The sequence below is a fragment of the Mus caroli genome, chromosome 1 (genome assembly GCF_900094665.2).
Source record: "Mus caroli chromosome 1, CAROLI_EIJ_v1.1, whole genome shotgun sequence".
NCBI classification, from domain to species: Eukaryota; Metazoa; Chordata; class Mammalia; order Rodentia; family Muridae; genus Mus; species Mus caroli.
The window spans coordinates 162955540-162979566 of NC_034570.1; the positions used below are offsets into that span (position 1 = coordinate 162955540).

The 24027-nt window shown below is 39.9% G+C and overlaps 1 protein-coding gene across 1 annotated transcript; it reads left to right on the forward strand.

Annotated features, from left to right (window-relative positions):
• The first annotated feature begins 15214 nt into the window (after positions 1-15214).
• Positions 15215-17142, forward strand: Crp (C-reactive protein). Its single transcript, XM_021163310.2, has 2 exons — positions 15215-15379; positions 15593-17142. The coding sequence occupies exons 1-2, from the start codon at positions 15316-15318 to the stop codon at positions 16204-16206; spliced, it is 678 nt and encodes a 225-aa protein (XP_021018969.1). The 5' UTR covers positions 15215-15315; the 3' UTR covers positions 16207-17142.
• Positions 17143-24027: the final 6885 nt, after the last annotated feature.

A 24027-nucleotide genomic window follows, 5' to 3' on the forward strand; every position in this document is an offset into this window, starting at 1 on the left:
TATCTTTTAAAAGCCAATCATATCTGTTTACAGCATTGCTTCTCAGGATCAATTTCAGCCACTGTAGGTCATGTTGTATGCCAGTCACAGCTTTACTTCCTTAGTTAAGCAAGTCACAGCCATTTCTTTTCGAGCCACCAAGGGAAAGGTATCCTCCTGGCCTACATGGAAATGACTACAAGGTCATTTAGAAGACGTAATAGCAAAAAGCCGGGAGCAAATGATTCCAAACAACCCTAGCTGACGGTGCTTCCAGGAGTCAGGGAAAAACAGCTGTAATCTTTGCATCATTTTCTTCAGGCATCCTCAGAGTGTTCAAAATGGCTGATGCTGGCACAAGAATAATCTGGATGGCTGACTAATAGTTCTTTGCTCAAGGCAGTCAGGCCATTGAGAGAATTGTCCAACAGATGCTAAATAGCAAGTCCAGTTGTCCATCCCTCAATGTCTGTGCTTATTTATAGGAAGAGAAACACTAGAAGGAGTGCTCACAGCAAGAACAAAAAGAATGTACCATTATCACTAATAGTAATTTTGCAAGTTTTAACAATGCTTAGCCCTAGTTCAGGGCCCCGGGGAGAAGTGGGTCTTTCTCATTAGGATCCAAAGATCGGGGTAATGCAGTTTTAAAGCTTATCCAGTATGATAGACTAGGAAGCCAAAGCAGAAGGGAATGTGAATATTAAATGCATCCAGGGCTTCTACAGAAATGAGCAGCAGAGTTGCTCTGCACTTCACAGTCGGCATCAGTCTTGGCATGCACATGCATGCTTATGTGCGTTGACAGTATCTGACACACAGACAACTCCTGGAGGGCAATTCAAACTTCACCCAACGTGTCTTGTTACTTATTTCTGTTTCCGTGTGTCTCCTGTGTCTAGATCATTAGACTTTTTAAAAAAGTGTAACAGAAATAAAAACTAACCCTGTTGTGAAAAAGTCTGTGAATGCACTTGCAAAAAGGACAGCAAATAGGTGAAATGGTGCAGAGGAAATGCTTTGATCCAGCAGTTAATGAAGTGAGGAATCCAAGGGATGGAATAGGCCTTTGAAGAGAAAGCCTGAATGCAGAGCCTAAGTGGAATACAGGAGCTTGGGCAGCCTTTGGTCCTGTCATTAAATAGCCCAATGGTTATATGTTAGTATTTTTGAGAGGAACATGCCTCCAGCCTCCCCCTCCCAAGTACCATTACTCCTGTCTCTATATCAGAATCTTGCTGAAGTCTTTGGTACAGGGCACTATACAGCTTGCTGTGGGATAAAAGATATTACTCAGTGCTGGATCCAGCATGCTACAATATTGACTTCCAAAATAAGACATGCTGTTGGGGCAGTAGTGGCATGGCTACTAAGGGATAACCAAATACTTTCTGATTGAATTTGAGGACTGCTTCACTCCTGATAATATAAAACCTGGTAAAAGGCCCATAGCTGGGGAGGTCATAGGCTTTGGGTAGAAGTATTGTTGTTTGCTATGTGGTCATGTCAAAGTTTCTTCTAAATATCTTTATACACATATTTCTGTGCTGCTCTTAATAGTGGCTAGAGAAACTTCTATTTTCATTGGGCAGTGGTTAATATAGAGACTTCTAACTGGTCAAAATGTTAATGGTAAATGGCTGTGAGTGTCAGTACCAGACAGGACAGCTAGATCATCCCCAGAAGACTCACAGAACTATAGAAGAGGGGTGGGGCAGAAAGAATGTAGAAGCCAGGGGATGGGAGAAAGAACTGTGAAATGTCTTCCAATTGCATTCATGAACCCATAGCAGCTGTGCTTGCCTGCACAAGACCAATTCAATCAAATTTCCAGCATGGATTGGGTAGAAGCTGATGAGACTCCATTCTTCTCTAAGGAGCTATTGGCTGATGGTAGTTTCTGGAAGAGAGAGAATCATTTTGGGGATGTATCTATCTTCCCAAACTACATGAGTGAGTTGGTGTGTGTGTGTGTGTGTGTGTGTATAAAGAGGACAGGAAGTTAAAAGAGGAACATTTTGTGGGGGAAGGTTAATGGGAAGTGGGAGGGGAAAGGTGTGGGTGGATATGATCAAAATACATTGTATACACATGGAAAATAAAAAGTGCTGTAAAACAGAAAATCTCCTATAAATGATCTTGTTGGATTTGAAATCTCTCTGTGAAAAATTTTCAATGTCAAATTTTCTGCATAGCATCACTTGTCATGAGGAAGTCTCCTCCCATCCCTCAAAAGCATACAAAACATGAATGGTATTATGGGAAAAGTATGTTTTAGGGCATACCAGTTAAAATTTATGCAGTTCTAAAATCTCACTGGGTATCTTGTTATAAAGATTACGATTAAATTAAGTTATAACATACCAAATACTGGATTTTTGTCTTTAAAAGGAAGCTTAGCTTTAAAAACCCTCTTTAGTAGACTGTATAGAGAAAGACAGTATGGAGTGATATAGATACAAGTGCACCAAGATGGGGGTGGAGGAGCAGAGGTGTGGGATGATCTCATTGGTAGACTGCTTGAGCCTAGCATGAGCAAGATTCCAGGACCTGAGTCCCACATGGACACATGTGATGGTAAATGACACTACAGTAGATCTTTCTAAGATGGAGCATGTGGCCAGATGGGACAAGAGGAGGAAATATTAGGTATTAATTTCGAAATGTCAGATTTCTCCTTGTTGTGTACTCTGTGCTAAGTGCTGGTACTTGGTGGCAGAGCATATACTACGTGGCCCTGAGAAACAAGGATACAGTTTTTATATTACCCTGGTATTGTGTTCCCTACAGATGACAATTGAAGGAGCTCATGTTTCAGAAAACAAGTGCGGTATCTGAAACACCTCTGCTAATGAATACTGTTGGGGCGAGAAATTGTGTCAAGTAGATTTTCTGTTAGGAGCCTGATTATTGATGCCATGTTTCAATAATAAAAACATTTTGTTTGTTTATTTTGATTTAAATAAAATGATCCCTTCTGAAGCAGGTTCTGGCTTTGTCAATTATGTTAAGACAATGATTTGGGAGAAGGAGTTGTTGCTCAAAGGTGCCTTAATCATTCAGAAGCTGATGAGGTGATTCCTTACGGATATATTTGGCCACACAGGGCTAAGCTGAAGATAGATCAACAGCAGATTCAGTTCAGAAATCTGCTTAGGGTGATTATCAAGATGAAACAGTTGTGAGAGTCTGGTAGAGACTTTTCCCAGGCATGGGTCACTGGCCTGAACAATTTTTCAGTAGAGGGCTGCAGCAACAGCCTCTGGGTCCAGAACCAATCATCCCTGCTAAAAATGTGCCACCTAGTCTGTGTCACTAGATGAGAGACCTCAGGGGTGTCAGAAACAAAGGCTCAAAGAGACAGATGGGAATCAAGAGCTTTTGATTATGCAGAAAGGAGAAGAAAGACACATCAGGTAAGAGACACAGATAGTGACAACTGGCAACATGGCAGATGTCTAAACCGTTTGGTAGGTGGCAATATCCCTCATGCTATTCTCAGAGGATGCCCTGGCAGATTCTCCTCACAGAGGATAAATGTGTGGGCTTAATGCCTTAAGAGATTACATTAATCTCTCAAGAGATTTGTCCTAGATGAGATTATAAACCCAGGGCGGCTAATATCAATTCACTGGCATCTTGCAAAGACAAACCCAAGATTCTCTTTAACCGCCCTGTTCTTGCAGACACTGTGGCGTTTCTGTTATTGCCGGTGGCAACATGGAGTCCTGGGTTTTGGAGAAATGATTTTGTCTGAAAGATTTCATTTAGTAGCTGTGATACGAGCTGGCTCTGTGTATTTTTGTAGGTGCAGAATGGATGCTGTGACACTCTTATGTGTTTCATTAAATTCTTGGAGCTCTTTAAAGGCAGGGCTTATCCAGCCCCATTAGACTTGAAGGAGCCACACCCTCCATTGTGTAAAAGCCCAAGCTGTGGATGTTGAAGTGTTCTGTCTTTACCATGGCAATGCAATTACAACTCTGTGGTTGAGACAAATAAGATTGGAAGTGAAGGGGGAGGGTGAATCTGGAGCCTTTTTTTTTTTCTTCTCAGAACAGCAAGGACACTTGACTTTAAACTTTAATTCATTTGGATTTTACTTAGGAGGAAATTTAATATTTGGAGTTTAATCTCATTTTAGAAATTTAATAGTACAGAGATTTAGTACTTAGAGTTGGGTCATCTATATGTTGTCAGCTTTGGTTATTGATATTGTTGTTTGATTTCAATGCTGAACCTTGATGGGGCTACATTAGGGACTACGACTCAGGTAGATTTGGATTGTGAGTATAACCGGGAATGAATTTTAGATTTAGTTATGGAAAAGTCTTATAGTTAATTGATCCTGATAAGGACAATATCTGCACTGAATTCTAACATCCATGGAGCAGTTATGGACCTTGAGAAGTTGTTTGGAGGGTCTAAACAAGAGGAGTTCAACTACTCACAGACCTTTGCGTGAAACATGGTCCTCTGTGAGGAAGAAGTCCTTCTCTTTTGACTAAGCACAGCTTAGCCTCAGAAGGACTACACAAGGAACAATGAGGAAGGCACAAGATTCTGGCCTAGCTAGCCAGATCAATGGAATCCTGGGTGATGGGTGAGGTTGCAGCTGTAACCAGACCATCATCATATCTGTTGTTGGAGGATTTATTTGTCAAGGTGTACTGGTGATAGCCATATATCTGATGATTCTAGGGTTGTTGATCAGGAATGATGGATCAAAAGAACCAAAAGTAGAGCTTTTTTAGGTGAAATAGTTACACCATATTCCTTTATGGAAGGCGCGTCTGAGCCAAAGAGGGGTTCCCGGCCATGCCTTTCTACATGATTTTCTCCTTTCATGGTGGCCACCTCTTCACTCTGGCACAGCACTGGTAGCTTAAAATCTGCTAGAGTGAGGATATTTACAGTGCAAAGAACAGCAGATCCGGCACATTATGGCTTTTGTACTGGAGAGGGTCAGCAGGTCACTGAAAATAGTGAAGTGATGTCCCATTGATGACTTTATGATTAAAAACCCCCAGTGCCCCTCTTTTTTCTTCTTTCTTTCTTTCTTTCTTTCTTTCTTTCTTTCTTTCTTTCTTTCTTTCTTTCTTTCTTTCTTTCTTTCTGTGTGTGCACATGTTGAGGACCTTGCTCTAGCCTGACAGTAGCATATGTTTGGATCGGCTCGTGGCCACATGAGGATGACTTTGGCAGTGAATACTCTGCACCCGTGACAGGGCACTTGTCTGGTGCAGCATGACCTGGGTGAATGATGAAATCTGTCTGCATCTAGGGATCAGTGCCAAGTCGTTTTCACTCAACTAGTCTCCTTCAGTTTTAAAATCAGTATGTTCAACACCATGGCTCTGACTTGTCTTACTGGTTCACATCTCAAAGGACAAGGCACAAAGTATCCTGGAAAGCCTTGCAAACCTCAACATTCATGTTTGCCCTCTAGTGTCTGGGGAGTCATATGAACTTACAGTCTTCTAACACTGTCTTTAAAATATTACCACTTTTTAAAAAATTTATTTATTTATTTATTTTGAAAAACAGTCTTATGAAGAATTGAAAATTTATAGCATATATACATAGGCATATTTAAAAAAACGACACTCACATAATTCAAAGAAAGTTTTATCTCCTGTCTCAGATGCAAGTGTGATAATGAAATCCCACTGCCTTTTTTAGATAGGTGTTTTTTTTTTTGTGTGTGTGTGTGTGTGTGAGTATAACATCTTTTATTAATATTCTTGGAATACTTTTATGGATTTATAGATACGTTGAAAACACAATACAAAGAGTTCTCATATGCCCTTCATTCAATATTAACACCTCACATGGTCATGGTACATTTGTCAAAGCTACAAAACACCATTGCTGGGTTACCAGCCACTAAACTCTAGTCTCTCCTTGAGTCTCTACAGGTTTTATATCAATGTTCATTTCCTGCTTAAGGATGTAACCCAGGACACTACAGCACATTTAGTCACTGTGTCTTTTTAAAGTCTCCTTTGGTCTGTGACAGCTTCTCATTCTTTCCTTGTTTTTCATGACCTTGACAATATTGAGAAATCCTGGTTGGCTATTTTGCAGAAAATCTTTCATTTTGGATTTGTCTGATATTTTTTTCCTTAGCAGTCTGATGTTATGGGTGTTTGAGTTGAATTATTCATTGTTCTTAGTACTTAAAAACACAACTGATAAATGTACTTACATAGGTAAAGATATGGATTCAGGGAAGAACATGAGAAGTTGGTGGGGGTGGGAAGAGTTGGGGTGGGGTGGGAGAGGTAGATAGGATCAAAATCCATTGCTTATACATATGGAACCTCCAAATAATAAATAAAATGTTATTCAAATAAAGCAGAATATACTTACATATGCTATATATCATTGTTTTGAATTTTAAAAGCATGAGATGCTATTTTAACAGCTTTTTGAGAACTTGCTTTTTATCGTCAAACTTGTTTTTGAGCTCTGTCTTTTTAAAAACACATCTCTTTTGCTCTAGTGTAACATATGCATTCCTAAAAAATCTTCATGTTCTGCATGATTTGTGCTCTAAAAATAACAGGGATTGTGAGATAATTAGGCCCATAGATAATTAGAGGCAGACCATTCAAAACCTATGCAGTAACACACCAGAGGACTAACATGAAGAGCAACAATCCAGTGACATTATTAGCACAGCAAAGGCTTCTCAGACCCGTCCACCAACCTCACAATTAGTTCCATTCTTCTGGCCTGCAGTCTAGAGGCCCCGTGACCTTTGAGAAACATGTCTTCTAGGGCTATCATTTACAACAAGGGCCGGGCTCATGGAAACGTAAAAATCTCATTGTGAGTGTAGCTTCTCCAGTCATCGATAAAATTTTGTGTTCACCCAGAAATTCTTGGCAGTGCCTTCATCAACACTTGCAGCATCACAATATAGTTTAGCACTGTGGAATGCATAGCAATGCTTGAAGCCGCTATAAACCATCGCCTGCATGTACTAACAGTGCTGAGACAGAATTCTCAGTATCTTCATTACGAACTTCACACCTTATAAGAAATTTTCTTTGCTTGTAAGAAAATGTGGTCTTTATCGCTTCACCATTAACCTGCTGGGGAAGGTGACATATGAATGAATATAACCTCTATGTTATATTGACACTATTCTTAATTTATGTAAAGCTTTAATTTACATATTGGAATGAGGATGACCTAATTTATATCCAGCCACTTGCTTTGTGGCCACACAGGATGTGTACATATCTCCTTGATGCCTTTTAACTGAGGTAAACAAATCCTTCATTTAAAAAAAACATTTCTCAGATGGAAACTTGGAATTCCTTGATCCTCCCCACCCCCGAAAACCAAACAACACTGCAGAGAATTTTTCTTTACATGTTATTAAGGGAGTTGTTTTAGAAGTTATGCTGATAGACTCAAGACTGTTGGACCCTAGGATATTGGCATCTTTAATGCAACATATGCATCCATTTGGGGAGTACTAACACCATCATGATTCCAGGTCATCTAGGTCATTCAGTGGGTGTGATTACATTTCCATTTATTCATTTTTATATCCTTTACTATTTTCGTTTTAAGTAAAAATGTTACCCTCTTTGTACTTGACCTCCTTCTTAGGTGTTCTTTAGGTTTTATTAATACCATGGCTGGCATCTTATATGTTACATACACTAAATGGTTATTTCTAGGGGAAAAGAATGTTTTAAATGTCTTTTATGGTTATTTTGTAACAACACAAATATCACTCCAATTGACTCTAAAAGTATGTGTATATGTCTAGGATTTTAAATAGAGATAAGCATATGCACAACACAAACATTTCTGTTTTTCAAAAAAGTTGTTTTGTTTATTTACATTCCAGTCATTGCTCTACCTTGGTCCCCTTTCCCACAATTCCTCATTCCATTTCTCCTCCACCTTGCCTCTGAGAGGGTGTTCCTGCCCCATCGCCCCCGCCCTTTCCCTCTCAAGTCTCTGGAGGATTAAGTGCATCTTCTCTCACTGTGGCCAGACCAGGCAGACGTCTGCTATATATGTGCCAGAGGTTTTGGATGGGCCTGTGTATGCTCCTGGTTGGTGGCTCAGTCTCTGAGAGTTCCCCAGGGTCTGGGTTAGTTGAGTCTGCTGGTCTTCCTATGGGGTTGCTTTCTCCTTCAGCTTTTTCAATCTTTCCCCTAATTCAACCATAGGGATCCCTAACTTCAGTCCAATGGTTGGGTGTAAGTATCTGCTTCTATCTCAGTCAGCTGCTGGTAGACTCAGAGGACAGCCATGCTAGGCTCCTGTCTGTAAACACATCATCATATCAGTAATAGTGTCAGGTCTTGATGCTCCTCTCCCCCCATGAGATGGATCCCAAGTTGGGCCAGTCCGTGGACCTCTTTTCCTTTAGTCTCTTCTCCACTTTTGTACCTGCAGTCTTTTAGATAAGAACAATTCTGGGTCAGAAATTTTGACTGTGGGTTAGTTGCCCTGACCTTCCACTTGAGGCCTTGTCTATCTATTGGAGGTGGACTCTTTGAGTTCCCTCTCTCTAATGTTGGACATTTTGGCTAAGGTCACCCACCCCCCAATGAGTCCTGAGAGTCTCTCACCTTCTGGGTCTTTGGTACTTTCTAGAAGGTCTCCCCCAACTCCTACCCTGAGGCTGCTTATTTCTATTCATTCTATTGGTCCTCTGAGTCAGGGTCTCTAACTGGACCTGAGGCTGGCAGTTATTTTACTAGATGTTGGCCAGAGAGCTCCAAAGATTCATCTGTGTTTGTCCTTAGTGGCAAGGTCACTTTTGCGTAGGGCCATAGCCTGTGTTTTTATGGGGATAAGGATTTGAACTCAGGTCCTTATGCTTGCCTGACAATTGTTTTTACCCACTCTACTAACTCCTCAGTTTTCACATTTAAGAATAATGTTTTTTTTTTGTGAAGTTTTATTTGGAATTTTTATTTTTAATTTAATAAAGATGGAAAAAAGGTGAAATTTTAAACTCTAAGACATTTTAAAACAGATGCTTTAAAAATGATCCCTCTGAATGATGTTTTGATATTTTTTATTTAAGTCGATCAAGATGGCAAAAATGACATTGATGGGGTTTTCTTTTCTGAGGAAAACCTTCGACAGGTAAATGACAATCATTCTACCCCCTCCTTGTAGCTGTCTACTGAGGAGAGATTCTGACCTACTGCAGAAAGCCACGGGAATTGCCCAGGCAGTCAGTCCTTGTCTAGTTCCGTGCCATGGGCAGCTACCCCTGAGTCCTGTCACTGGATGGTTGGCCTCACTTCTGCTCTGAACGCTTCCGTGCCTTGTCCTGCCTAAGCTTGCTGAGTTGTTTAGCTCTAACTGCAAAGCTTGAAGCTTCTCACTCTACCAGGGAATGGCTGTTATGAATGCTGAGCTGTCGTATTGCTATTGTGTTGTGGACTCTGGCCACACTGGGTGTGGAGGGAGACATGACTTCTCCAGCTTGCAGCTCATAGCTGTAGAGTACGGATTTCTCTTCCCAGGCCTGATGCTCAGTCCTAGATCCCTGATATGCTTTCTCCTATGACTGTCCCCATTAAAACTGGCCAAGCCATGTGTCCTGCAGGGCCTTTTACTTTTGCTGGTTGCCCATCCTACTTTGCTGTGATGTTTTGATTTTTTTCCTATGTAGCTTGGCTATATCAAATTTATCTCAGTTTTTCTGCATAGATAAGACTTACAGGTGAGTTAGACTTCTCATTTTCTAGTCTTCTTTTGATTTGGATTCTGAATTAACTTATTCTTAATTAACTTATGGCATTCTTAATATAAGTCAGATAGCCTTATCTTTTCTCATTTTGATTTTTCTGGACAATTTTCTGACATCCATGAATGGATCACACTTTATCTTATCTTTAATTTACAAAGAATTGTTGTGTATGTTTTGGGGGTACAAAGATATTTTTAGATACCAACATTGTAGAATGGCCAAACCAGACTGTTCTCAAATCTATCACTTTCAATGTTTGTTATTCCTTGTGTCACTCTCAGTGATTCTTTTTATTTCTAGGACACACACACACACACACACACACACACACACACACACACACATGTTTCCTGAAGGTTTTATTTCCTCTCCTGATTAGCAAGCTTCTTGTCATGGATTAGACATGGATCTTGTCTACACATCTTTCTTAGGTTCTTTTGATTTGTCTACTGCTGTCATCCATACAATTTTCTATGACTTCCTCAATTATTTCCTTACCCCTCATATAAATTTCTCTTTCTTCAAAATAATAGCTTCTTTGGGCTGAAGGTTTGGTTTGGCAGTTAAGAAGACTTATTGCTTTTCCAGAGGACACATGTTCAATTCCCAGCATCCATTTGGCAGTTTATAATGGTCTGTAACTTCCGTTTCAGCGATGTGCTCTTCTGAACATCACAGCTACCAGGCATGCAGATGGTGCTCTGACATACCTATATATTCCATATAATAAAAAAATTTAAATTTGAAAAAAATTGTTATTTACTTGTTCATGCTGCATATAACCAAATTACCTTAATTAAAGATTTCTTCTTTACTCTTGGTTTTGGAGACAAGTCTTATGCAGTTTGGGGTAGCCTAGAACTTGGAATACAGTAGAGGATGACTTCAAACTCTTGATCTTCCTGCCTCTATTTCCTAAGTGCTGGGATTGCAGACATGTATCACCATTATCAACTTTGCTCATTTGCTCTTAAACTCCCAAGACAGGCATATCTGTATTTGTTTTGTTTTTGTTTTTTGCTTTTTCGAGACAGGGTTTCTCTGTATAGCTCTGGCTGTCCTGGAACTCACTTTATAGACCAGGCTGACCTCGAACTCAGAAATCTGCCTGCCTCTGCCTCCTGAGTGCTGGGATTAAAGGCATGTGTCAGCACGCCCAGCCATATCTGTATTTGTTAAGTGAGGTCTATTGAGCCTTTTGGTTTGCCCATGGATACCCTTACTGTTTCTGTGACCTATCTTTAGAAACTATGAGAAATGAGCAGGAAATACTGGCAGGGCATGTCAATTTATCACCAGGGTTGGAAACCTTCTGGGTCTCTACAAACTCTTAGGGCAATATCCTACTTGGGCTAAAGGAATCTTTCTGCCCCAGGTTGTGAACAAGGACTCTGCTGCTTTCTGCTTAAGTAAGGGAGTGAGGTGTGGTCTCGGAGATCCCTAATCGACATTGCTGTCTCGTGCTCTGGCACCCATTTCCAGTATCCTTTACTTCAGGGTGCACCAGCACATTTTCACAGCAGCCCTTCCCTGCATATGTTTTGGGTCATGTTCTATCTATTCGGGCTATCCACTGATGTATGCTTCCAGCTTTCTGGATTTTAGAGAATTCATTTTCCTTTCTGCCGATGAATCCCTTTTTTCCCCCTGGCACCATATTGATCTACTTTTTGGAAACATATTTTCCATCATTTGTAGGAATTGAAGTGGGAAGAGGATATTGGCATCTGTGCTCAGTCCATCTCTGCTTAAATTTGTCTTCTATGATTCTTCTGTGGCTTCTCCCTTCAGTTATGTCTTCATCTACTCGCTCTACAATCTACTGACAAATGTATCAACTCTGGGTCAGGCTTGGTATCAGTTGTCTTTCAAGAGGATAGTACTATAGCCCATAAGTAAAAGGCTGTGGGTTTTTTTCCATTTTTTTTTAAACAGGCATACTTGATTTTATTTGTATAAGTCAATGTGCACATTTATTTATTTATTTAGTTTTATTTATTTATTTATTTATTTCATCCAGGAAGCTCAGCTTGGGCTAGAGACTAATCACCAATAAGTGAAAGCCACTGATCTAGGTGTGATTCAACAAGCTGTTTTGGCCTCACTCACATAATGTTTGATATGCAAATGATAGAAGTCTTTACATATTGCATTTGGTCAGGTTTCCATTCTCATCAGTGGTTTTGGCACGTCTCTCAAATCTGTCTCCCCCGAGTTTTTAACTGTTCCTGCCTCGTTCTGACACTTGTCACATTCACCTTAACTTGTCTGGCTAATGGCTTAGTCTGTGATCTTTAGCAGCAGTTCCTAACATTTTTCATGGTGAAATTGATGTAAAGTCCATTAAGTCTATGAATTTATAATCTTACTTACTTTAATACAACCCTCATATTTTCTTCCATTAAAATTTAGAAACACTTATCCAAGTATATAATTTCCTTATTTATAACCTTATTTATAAACCTTCAAAGCCTCTCAATTGCTTAAAGTAAAATGGCCTTAGAAACAATATTTTTATAGATGATTTTATTAGGAAGTTTGTACAGTAGTAGAAGTAGTATAGTGATGCATTATGAGTAAAATGAGATATTTTTTCTGGTTAAGCTGATAATTCTAATGGAGGCTAGGAAGTGGGAAATATGAAGTAGATGCTTTATTCATGACTTAATTAGATTAATGGGGTGAATAAAACAATGAACTGTTATAATCTATAGAATTTTGACTGGCAGAGCAATAAAATTTTGGATTATAAATACATTTATTTACTAAAAATGTACTACTGTGGTGAGAGGGGTCCAAACATGATTTTGAAGTTTGTGTATGGTAGTAGAAAATAAAGTTTGGAGGTTGGTAGCTATGTCATATTTTTCTCTTAGTATCTATGATGGTTAATTTTAATTTTCAACTTAATACAATCTAGAATCTCCTGGGAAGAGAGTGTCAGTAAAGGTCTGTCTGGTCTATGGGAGTTTGATGACTGTAACTGAGGTGGGAAGATTGCCCACTGCAAGTGGCACAGTTCCCTAGGAAGGGGATACAAAACTGCACGAGAGTAGAGAAGGTGAGCTAAGAACAAGCATGTATACATCCATTGTTCTGTTTCTGATTATATTTGTGATATGACCAACTCCCTCAAACTTCTGCCTGTCTTACTTCTCTGTTACAATGGAGTGTAACTTGGAACTGTGAATGAAAATAAATCCTTTCTCCCCTAAGTTGCTTTTTTCAGCTATTTTTGTCATAACAACAGGAAAGGAAGGTAAGACATTCTTGAATCTCTTACTTCAGCTTTTGTGGCTCAGTTTAAATGTGTGCTGTTTCTATGTAAAATTCTGGCAGGTTTCCTATATAAAGATGCCAGGATGTTTCAGGGCAAAAGATGACCAATATGAAACCAAGGTCTTAGGTCCAGGGATTGTAACAAAGGTATTTCTATTTCCCCAAACTCCTTAAGATGTAAATATCATAAACCAACTGAAATGTGTCAATTAAGGCAAAGGGATTTGTGAATAACCTACTTTTGAAGATCAGAGTCTAGTAAGAGCACTGGTAACTGATAAATTCAAAGACTCAATGTGATTGTCTCTCATAATTGGGAGTCAAAATTGGAGTGGTGGGACCAAAAATCACATCTTAAGGCCTTTAAATTTGTTCATTTTAAAAACAGTGTGCAAGACTACTTCATGAAAGAGTTAAGAACTGTGCTGAATGTCAGATGTTGCATAAGATTAAAAAACACCTTAGAAAATTGGTTATTAAATTTAATATGAGAGAGAGAGAAAGAGAGAGAGAGGAGAGAGAGAGAGAGAGAGAGAGAGAGAGAGAGAGAGAGAGAGAGAGAGAGAGAGAGAGAGAGATTTATGTTGTTTTCTTCTTAAGTGATAGAGGTTAGAACCAGAAATCCTTGGGTTAAGGAGGAAGATATGGGACAATGGAGATCTTGGTTACAAATAACCTTTCTACCTTCTTTCTTTTTCCCCTCTGTCTTTCTCTTCCTTCTCTAAAATGCCATGTTTATTATAGTTTTGGCATTTGGGGAAATGATAGAATGAAGGTGAAATCAATTATGTGTAAGGCAGAAAGAAACAGGAGGAAAAATTCATTAGATGATGGGTCATTTGAGCCTGCTCTAAAGATGCAAGTTTGACCTTAGATATATTCAGCAACTGTTTACTTCTTATGGGGAGTCAGAAAAGCAGGTAGATTTTATAGTGGAAAGACACAGAGTGGTAGCAACCAAGCTTCAATAGGAGAATGACCAAATTCATAACAATTTGACAAAATTTAAGACTGCATATTCTTTAAATAAGTATTTGTGTATATGATAGTCAAGGGTTGAAACAATGGCTTTAAGATAGTATTTACTGGTTCAACCTATTGAGTTGCTGTGTCAACCTCTGCTTGCAGCTTGTTAAGGAAAGGTGATTCCCTCCCTCCCCCCTCCCTCTCCCCCTCCCCTCCCCTCCCCCTCCCCTCTCCCCCTCCCCTCCTCCTCCCTCTCTCCCCCAGAGGACAAGGAAGGAGCAAAAGGGAAGCCTTGTATCTTCACTATAAAGGGTACAACCTAGAGAATGTCTCTTTTCTGTCCAAATTTCATTCTGACCTATAGCTGATGCTGAGAAATCGACTTTGGTAGGATGGGAATGCATCTAACTAAAAATAGAATTACTGAATGAATGGTTCTCTGCTTCAGGGGATACACTATTTTTCTCTAATTTCTCAATTAGAGGGCAACTTATGAATGGAATGAAAGAATGGATGAGATTGTGAGGGGTTCAGAAGCAAGGCCAAGGAGCATGGTATTCAACTAGAAGACTGAGGTAAGCAGAGAACTGCTTAACTGTTGCTAGGCAGTGTGGTGGGACTTCTTAGACTCTGAACAAAAGAAGCAAATGCTGACTATCCTGACTCCTCCCTGAAGCTTCCACATTATATAAAAAACCCCAAAACCCCAAAACCAAAAAACCCCAAAACAGCAAACAAATAAACAAAATCCAGTCTGTTACACAAGATTGTGACCAATGGTACATTTGGGATAGGACAGGTGTTCCATTCAGTCAAAGGTCTCTGATAAGTCTAGGCAGTTGGCCAGGGAAAGTTTGTTCTTGGTACTGGGAATGGAATGCTTGTTTTCTTCATTTCCCAATATGGAAAAGAGCAGCTTCCAGGACAGGTTAGCAGACGCTGGAGATGCAGCCATCATATGCACACACACGAGCACTCATCTATTAAGCTAAAATTTCCTATTATTTTACTCAGTAGAGCTAGGCCAAGTGGAGCCTTGGGAAGCTTTCTCATTTTTCCTGTCACACAGAAACTGGTGATTCAGGGGTCACAGGAGTTTGTAATAAATAACCCACATTGATTTCTCTGTTCTAGAATGATTTTTTTTGCTTCCCTTCCTCCCAGTGGTCTGACGTTTACCCCAAGAGGCAGTGTTAGGAAATCATTTACAAAGTGGTTCCGCCCCTCCATCTGCTATAGTTATAAATCTGAGGATGGGCTGGGCCTGAGGCAAGCGTTCTAGGACTCCTTGTCCTTGATCTTTCAGACAAAACACTGTCCTCTTAGTCCAGATCCCAGCAGCATCGATAGCCATGGAGAAGCTACTATGGTGCCTTCTGATCATGATCAGCTTCTCTCAGACTTTTGGCCATGAAGGTAGGAGCTATTATAAAGATCTTTTCCCTATGGGAGAATGGTTGGAACTTAATATTTTGCATAAGGACTCAAGGATCAGGATCGGGGTAGCTGTGTATTTATGTAACCTGGGAGAGGACCAGATGACGCTTGATCCCAAACTCTACCTGTAAGGGAGGAATAAGTCTTCATTATCTGAGAAACTACTTACTTTCTTGGTTTTCTGTTTCACAGACATGTTTAAAAAGGCCTTTGTATTTCCCAAGGAGTCAGATACTTCCTATGTGTCTCTGGAAGCAGAGTCAAAGAAGCCACTGAACGCCTTTACTGTGTGTCTCCATTTCTACACTGCTCTGAGCACAATCCGCAGCTTCAGTGTCTTCTCTTATGCTACCAAGAAGAACTCTAACGACATTCTCATATATTGGAATAAGGATAAACAGTATACTTTTGGAGTGGGTGGTGCTGAAGTACGATTCATGGTTTCAGAGATTCCTGAGGCTCCAACACACATCTGTGCCAGCTGGGAGTCTGCTACAGGGATTGTAGAGTTCTGGATTGATGGGAAACCCAAGGTGCGGAAAAGTCTGCACAAGGGCTACACTGTGGGGCCAGACGCAAGCATCATCTTGGGGCAGGAGCAGGACTCGTATGGCGGTGACTTTGATGCAAAGCAGTCTTTGGTGGGAGACATGGGAGATGTGAACATGTGGGACTTTGTGTTATCTCCAGAACAGATCAACACAGTCTATGTTGGTGGGACACTCAGCCCCAATGTTTTGAACTGGCGGGCACTGAACTATAAAGCACAGGGTGATGTGTTTATTAAGCCGCAGCTGTGGTCCTGACCTACTGTTGTGAGCCCTGAAGCACCTCCTGGGATTACATTCTCTCCCTTGTCTCGGGTTATGAACCTTTTAGCCCCAGCAGATGTTGTAGGTCTGTTCTGTGAATATGGCCTTTCACTTCTCTGCTTTGTGGTCCTCAGCACTAGAGCACGGAATTTAAATGGAAGGCTTCCAGCATAAGCATCCCACTAGGACTCTACCAAAGAGAATCTGACTTACCCATGGTTTTATGTATATATGTAAATATCTCTCTCTATATATGTTTAATTGAAAAAATTTTAGACATAATTCTCCCTCACATAGATGAGAAAATAGATGCATAGAAAGGAGAATAATTTTTTTATTGTTTTTGTTTTAGAATGTCATCTTGAGTGCTGTATTTACATACTTTCTATCCCTCCCTCTTCAGATCCTCTCCTCTCCTTCCAAATTCTCTCTCAAATTCACGATGTCTTATTATTAGCCTTATGCATATATACACATGCATAATACCTATCATCTATCAATCTATCAATCAATCAATCTATCTATCTATCTATCTATCTATCTATCTATCTATCTATCTATCTATCTACCTATCTATCATCTATTCATCAGTCATCCATCTTACTGATTACATTTAGTGCTTCTTGTATTTTGTTGAAGACTGGACACTGGATAATCTATCAGGAGGGCCCCTCCTTGAAGAATACTGATTGTCCTTTTCTCAGCAGCCACTGATTACCTCTAGCTCTTCATATAGGGTTGTGTCTTTGTGAAATTTCTTCTGTCCATGTTGCATGTCAATTGGTGTCATTGTGCAGGTCTTGTTTGGGCAACCTAGAGTGATGGAGCACTGACTACACTGTGCTCAGAATCAGTTCTTTTCTGGAATAAAATCTGTACCTGTACTTCCCCAGTTCATGAGTCAATAAAGTCACCTTTGGCTTGAATGAATTTAAGCAGTTTCATGAATAACTTTATTATTGACCCTCTGAAATCAAGACTCTAAGTTCAGGCTGACTGTCACTGTCATGCAGAATCATATCTGAGCCATACTAGCTTCTGCTGCTGGAGTCTTTTGTGATGAGTCTCTCTGAAGTGAATAGCTCTACTTTGGAGATAACTGGTCATTCATGGGGTTCAGGTGTGGGGTTCTGATACTCTTCCTTTTAGATTTCCAGTTTGAGAACAAAAATCTTTTCTTTTAATATTTTTTATTAGGTATTTTCCTCATTTACATTTCCAATGCTATCCCAAAAGTCCCCCATACCCTCCCCCCCCAACTCCCCTACTCACCCACTCCCACTTTTTGGCCCTGGCATTCCCCTGTACTGGGGCATATAAAGTTTGCAAGTCCAATGGGCCTCTCTTTCCATTGATGGCTGACTAGGCCATCTTCTGATACATATGCAGCTAGAGTCAAGAGCTCCGGAGTACTGATTAGTTCATAATGTTGTTCCACCTATAGGGTTGCAGATCCCTTTAGCTCCTTGGGTGCTTTCTCTAGCTCCTCCATTGGGGGCCCTGTGATCTATCCATATCTGACTGTGAGCATCCACTTCTGTGTTTGCTAGGCCCCGGCATAGTCTCACAAGAGACAGCTATTCATGAATCTGTAGTCAAGTCCAGTGATGGAGTACATTTGCTTCAGTCTGTTTGGCTGCTTTATAGAAACAGACCCCTCAACACTGCTGACTTTTCCTGGAGGCATACTTTATCATGGTCTTTCCAGACTGGGTCAACAATGAAGTCATTTCATAAGGCCTTATTCAGGTTGGAGAAGGGACTTATTCAATCATTATTTTAGGGAAGGCATGGGATAGAATGGTTAAATTTAGAGGTTCTAGAATCAGGTCCATGTCCTGGTTTTATATCATACAATTATGTGACTTCTTTGAACTCAGTTTTCTTACCTATAAGTCAAGAGAAATGATTTAATTCATTTAAAGGTCATTGTAAGAGCCAGATATGATTACACAAACAGTAACCTTGTATAAGAGCCACCCTCTGTTATTACTAGTTGGTTTTGTACTACATGCCTAAATATTATACACCATGAAAATAGTGCTGTTGGAGTTTTGTCTAGGTTGAAAGCATGTGTGTTTCTGATTTGCTAAAAATTCAGTTCAGACCATTAGGAGGATGAACAGAGTGTCTTTAAAGAAATTATTTATGAATATCGATTTCCCTAATTGACCTTTGATAACCATTTAGAAGCACAAGAGTTAGGGAAATACATTCTTAGGCAAAAATGTGAGTGCAGATAATTCTCCATTGTCCAATTAGGGCAGATGCATACACCCTGACACTCAGCTAAGTGGGAGAGAGGGTTGATGCTCTTTTCTAGTTAACGAATCTAACCAGGAGATATGTCTTAATTATAGAAGGCCGTCCCAACTCCTTAGGGATGTGGGATGAGCTAATATGTTCTTCAGAATTCAATTATGGCTACCTTGCTACACACAGTCTAGCAGAGAGCCTCTGGCCCTGATGATTTTATCCAGGGAAATTTTAACAGGCAGTATTTACATTCGGTGTGGATTAAAAAATCTTAATAAATATTTCTATAGTGCTTAAATTTAAGCAATTTGCCTTTCTGGCAGATACTTTGATATAATCTTAGAAAATATATTCCTAGGTACCTGTTGAATTGTCATAATATGTGAAGTTGTTAGATGTAATTTAATAAAATGATATCTGTTGAGGATGATTTTGATTTGGGAATGTTGGTGCTGTTATTTTAATTTTTTTATAACTGGATAATACCAACCTTCCATGTTGGTCACTCTAGGTGATATTGGTAATGCTGTGTCATTGCACTGGGATTTCCAGGGATCATGCATCAAGCTTATCCAGGAGCATTAAAGTGCAAGTTAAAAAGTCAGAGAGCCCTGCTCTACATAAATCTGAATATCAAAACTAGGCAATGGTTAGGGAGATGGCTTAGTTGGTAAAGCACTTGTCTTGCAAGCCTGAGAACCTGAGTTCAGTACCCAGAACCCACACAATTGCCAGGCATGGTGCTTCATGTTTGTAGTCTCAACACTGTCGAGGTAGGAACAACAGGATCATGGAGGAGGCTAAATGGCCAGCCTGTCTGATCTAAGTTGGGAAGCCAGATTCATGGGAGAATCTGTTTCAAAATATGTAGGTGGTGTTCCTGATGATGATCTCCAAGATTGTTTTCTGGCTTCTACACACGTGTGAACATGTGCATACACAACTGCACACATACACATGCCTGCACACACAAGATATGCACACACATGCACATGAACACTTAAAATCATAGCAAAATATTATGCCTTATTTACAAGCAAGTAAGTTAAGTGGACTTATTTCGTTTTTTTTTTTTTTTTCCTACAGAAAATAGAGACTTCTGGTTCTAATCTTCAGGCAAGGCCCGAAGAGACATTGTAATTCATTTATAGGCTAAATCCAGAAGATTGAGCAATAGCACAGGTCAGAGCACCCAAGGATGGCTAACTATGCACACAACTTTCTTTTGTAATTGAAAACTGATATTTGGTACAAAGGTTAGGCCTAACTCTGGCCTGAACAGCAGCATCTAAGCAGCAGATGCAACATGGTACTGTACAGTCAGGAGCTGACATTGGAGAAGCTAAAACCTAGCAGGTAAACTTCCTGACACAGTTCAGAAGCCTGGCATATTCTTGTGTCAGGTAGAAATTCTGTGCTATTGTTCATGAAAGAGGCTTTGCATATTCTCCAATAGGAGGTGTCACGACAATGTCACAGTTAGGATGGCAATTTATGTAGGTGCAGGTGAATGTATGGGGACCCATCTCTTTGGTAAGATCTGGTCTATCTAGAGCTTAGAAGAGGGACTACAGATCTCTCCAAAGGTGGAGATAGGGTCCAACAGACATAGATTTGTAATGCAAGTTGACAAAATAAGGAGAATATTAAATTTGTGAATCTTTGCCCCGTGTTTTTTACTATCTCCAATTTTATTGTGTTGCAGTAAAGCAAAGTTTAACACAAAGAAAGCAAGTGACTCCAGATTATTAATCAAAAACAACAAAATATCACCCACAAGTTTTAGAAACATAGTTTTGGTCCCTAGAATCCCCTGGAAAGAAGAGAAATGATGCTTTGGTTTCTAAATAGCTCCATCCCAAGATAACTATCCTCTTGCCTCCGATGGGTTGGCCTGGTAACCTGCCAAGATTGCCTGCTTCAGTTTCCTGTCTCTATCTCATCTGTGGATATCTGTTCATTTCACCTGGACCAGAAAGTAAGTTAAGTGGGTTTATTTGTTTTTTTCCTACAGAAAATGGAGACTCCTGGTTTAATTTCCCTGGATGCCTGGCCCAGTGATACACTGTAGTCCACTAATAGGGAAATCATTACCTCTGGGGTTTTGATCATGTGTGCAGACTCATTGACTTGGGAACTGCTAGGTCAGACTCTATGCCCAGTGTGCTTACAGAACTAGTCTTATCTTGTGGGCATTCTTAGCTCTCAATAAGCTTCAAGGCAGGTGACTGTATTTAAAGAAAGATCTAGAAAGAGGCTTTGCATGTTCTCCAATAAGAGGCGTCACTACAATGTCACAGTTAGGGTGGGGATTTATGTAGGTGCAGGTGAATGTATGGGGACCCTGAGATAGACTCAGGGAATCCTCTTGGCCTAGTTTTGGTGCATGTTCCATGTCATATAAACCTCTTAACCTCTGAGCCATCTCTCCAGCCCCACCCTATTCTTTTTAAAAAAAATTATTTTTGAAATTAAATATAATTACATCTCCCCCCACCTTTCCTTCATCTAATCCTTCGCATGCACCTCCCCTTGCTTGTTCTTATATGTGTGGACTATGTTTCTTTAATTATGGCTACACACACACACACACACACACACACACACCACATGCACATGTGCACAGACTCACACGCGCACACACAGTATATCTATGTTGTAAGGGCTGACCACTTGATATTGGAGAACCAACTGGTGTGCTCTTTCCTGGGGAACACTGTTCCCCTCGGCCTCTATTCTCAGCATTCCTTAGTTGCCTGTAGTTCTTTGTCTAGGGTTGAGGCCTCATGAGTTTTTCCCTTCGATGTTGGCATGTCTGTTGGTGTCATCCTTGTTCAGGTCTTGTTTGGGTAGTGGTGTTGATGAGACTTCATAATGGAGGGGGTTACATGTGTGGAAAGATTGTAAGAGCGAGGGGAACAGGAAGTTTTCTGTGAGCTCATCTCCCAGAAACGAAGCTAAAATGCCTTATTCTGATCTGAGCTTTTATTGTATGCTAGACACCAAGGCCTTTAAACACACTTGTTTGGAGATTTTGGAAAGATTCATTTTAAAGTAATTTCTCTATTTTAACATATGTATATGCATATATAGTGTTTTTCTTGAGACAGGGTATTTTGCATTTTAAGCCTTAATCTCACAGTGTAACCAAGGACGACCTTTAATTTCTGATTCTCTTGCCTGTAACTACTGATTTCTGGGATTATACATGTGTGTGGTCCCATACCTTATATGTGCTGGGTACCAAACTTAAGACCCTGTGCAAGGCAAGCAAGAACACTACTAGTTGATCTATACCCCCATTCTATGTATTGTTCTTATATATCCAGTCTCAATATTAAGATAACATTATCTGGACTATTCTCCTGGCACACTGCTATCTTCTCCAACCCGTAACCCTCACTTTCTATGCAGATATGAATGCCTCAGACAATCCTTTACCTATGAAGCATTCTTCACAGGCTCAGAATCATGAAGAGACTCTTCTACACCAGTAGATCTCAACTCTAGATGCCAATTAGAGTTACCTGGTGAGTTTTTAAAGTCCTAGAAGCCAATGCTTCACCCAGATCATGACACTGGAGTCTCTGGTGATGAGACCTAAGTGCCAGTGTTTATAAAATTGCTCAAGTGATTACAGTGTGTAGGCAAGTCTTCCACCATGGAGGACATGCACGGTACTGCTATTCTAGGAAATTGGTGGCTTTGAGAAGATTCCAGGGTGTAGGAATTCTAGGCTGCTCTAGGATTAAATAAAGTGACAGCCCAGTGTTTCTCATGTTATTTATTCAATAAGGCCGCACAGAGTTGACAAACATCTTGCCTTGCCTCAGGGTGTTTTTCTATTCTCGAAGACTGTTACTCAGATTGCTGCACTTTGGGGTGTTTCTCTCATCTACAGGGGCTTTAAATCAGGGAGAATCCTATGCTCCAAAGTGTCTAGGAAAGCTAAGATCCTTACATATTTTTTATGAATCATCACAAACTCCAAGGAAAAGAGAGGAGGTTCCTCCCGACCTGCTGGAGCGAAGGGTCAGGTCGCATTGGAGGCTGATTTATTGCACCCTGTGCACGATGAAATGATTCGAACAGTTACAGAGCTGTGTCAGCAGCAGCAGGGAATCAGCAGGGATTGTTAACTGGTTCACAGGGACAGTCACTCTCTCTCTCTCTCTCTCTCTCTCTCTCTCTCTCTCTCTGTCTCTCTTTGTCTCTCTTTATCTCTCTTTGTCTCTCTCTGTCTCTCTCCATCTCTCTCTGTCTCTCTCTTTCTCTCTGTCTCTCTCTCTCTCTCTCCTCTGTATGTCTCTGTCTCTGTCTCCCTCATTTTAAAGATTTGTTCATCATATCCATTTTGGAGGTAGTTCCAATTTTGGAGATGCTGTGGACTCAATGAAATAAATAATTTTCCAGGACCCACTCACAGTGTTGGAAGTTATATTTTATTGACTTGTCTGCAGAACCCAGATGTTAATAATAAAGCAATCTCCACACTGGGAAAACATACTTTTTGTTCAAGTATTTTTTCTATAAAATCTTTCTCTGTTTTCATAATGTATATCTCTTTTATTGGGCAAGTGGGCAAGAAGAGAGGAAGGGCTAAAGTTCTGAAGCAATTATACCAAGCTAGTCACATCCTTTAAAAAAATCTGGTGTAAGAAGTCCTTCGGAAAGGACAATTTAAAAGAAAATATAACTATTCATCACTAAAAAGAAACCATTTTATAAGCAGACTACTATTTTTAAAGTGGTGATTTTTTTTTGTTTTTTGTTTTTTGGTTGTGTGGCTGGAATATGTTAATCAACATCTGATTTTTTTATTCAGTCAGTGGAGAAATATTATCAATTCCTCATTGAATATCAATGAAAACCTGGATGAGATCATGATAAATTAGTTTGACTCTTTTTTTTTACATAAACTCACAATGCTTTAGAATAGAATTTACATATTTTAAAATGCTTTGTATTTATGCCTGCATCTTAAGGATACCGACTCACTGATGTTATTCTCTGGTTTAGTCAATCGGGTGTAAAGCCAAATAGCCGTCCAGACTGAGAGTCTTACTCATAAAATGCAACAGTAGTTTCTGGAGCTTTAAGGACTCTAATCTGCATTTCCTCTTTCCTTGCTTCTTAATTACACACACACACACACACACACACACACACACACACACACACACACACACACCCATACTCATCTTAATAGCACTAAAGCACATTATGGAAATGTTGGAGGAGAAAATCATACCTAATTCTACTATCACAATAGGAGCACATTATCTGCTGGTGTTACAGCCTTTTCCCTATAGTAGTTACTTCTTTAAAATGCAGTATGTAGACTAATCTTACATATTTTCTCCTTTCTAATTATAAACGTTTGCCATGTTGTACCATAAAATTCGCAACTAACATTTTAAATGGCTATCCATTCTGCTTAGTGGATGACGATGTATACAGTTTTCTTAAATGTGACCAATTTTCTAATTTTTCATTACACTAAGCAATGTTAAATGGTTTCCTTTGTGAACAAAGTCTCCTCCCTGCCATATTTTATGT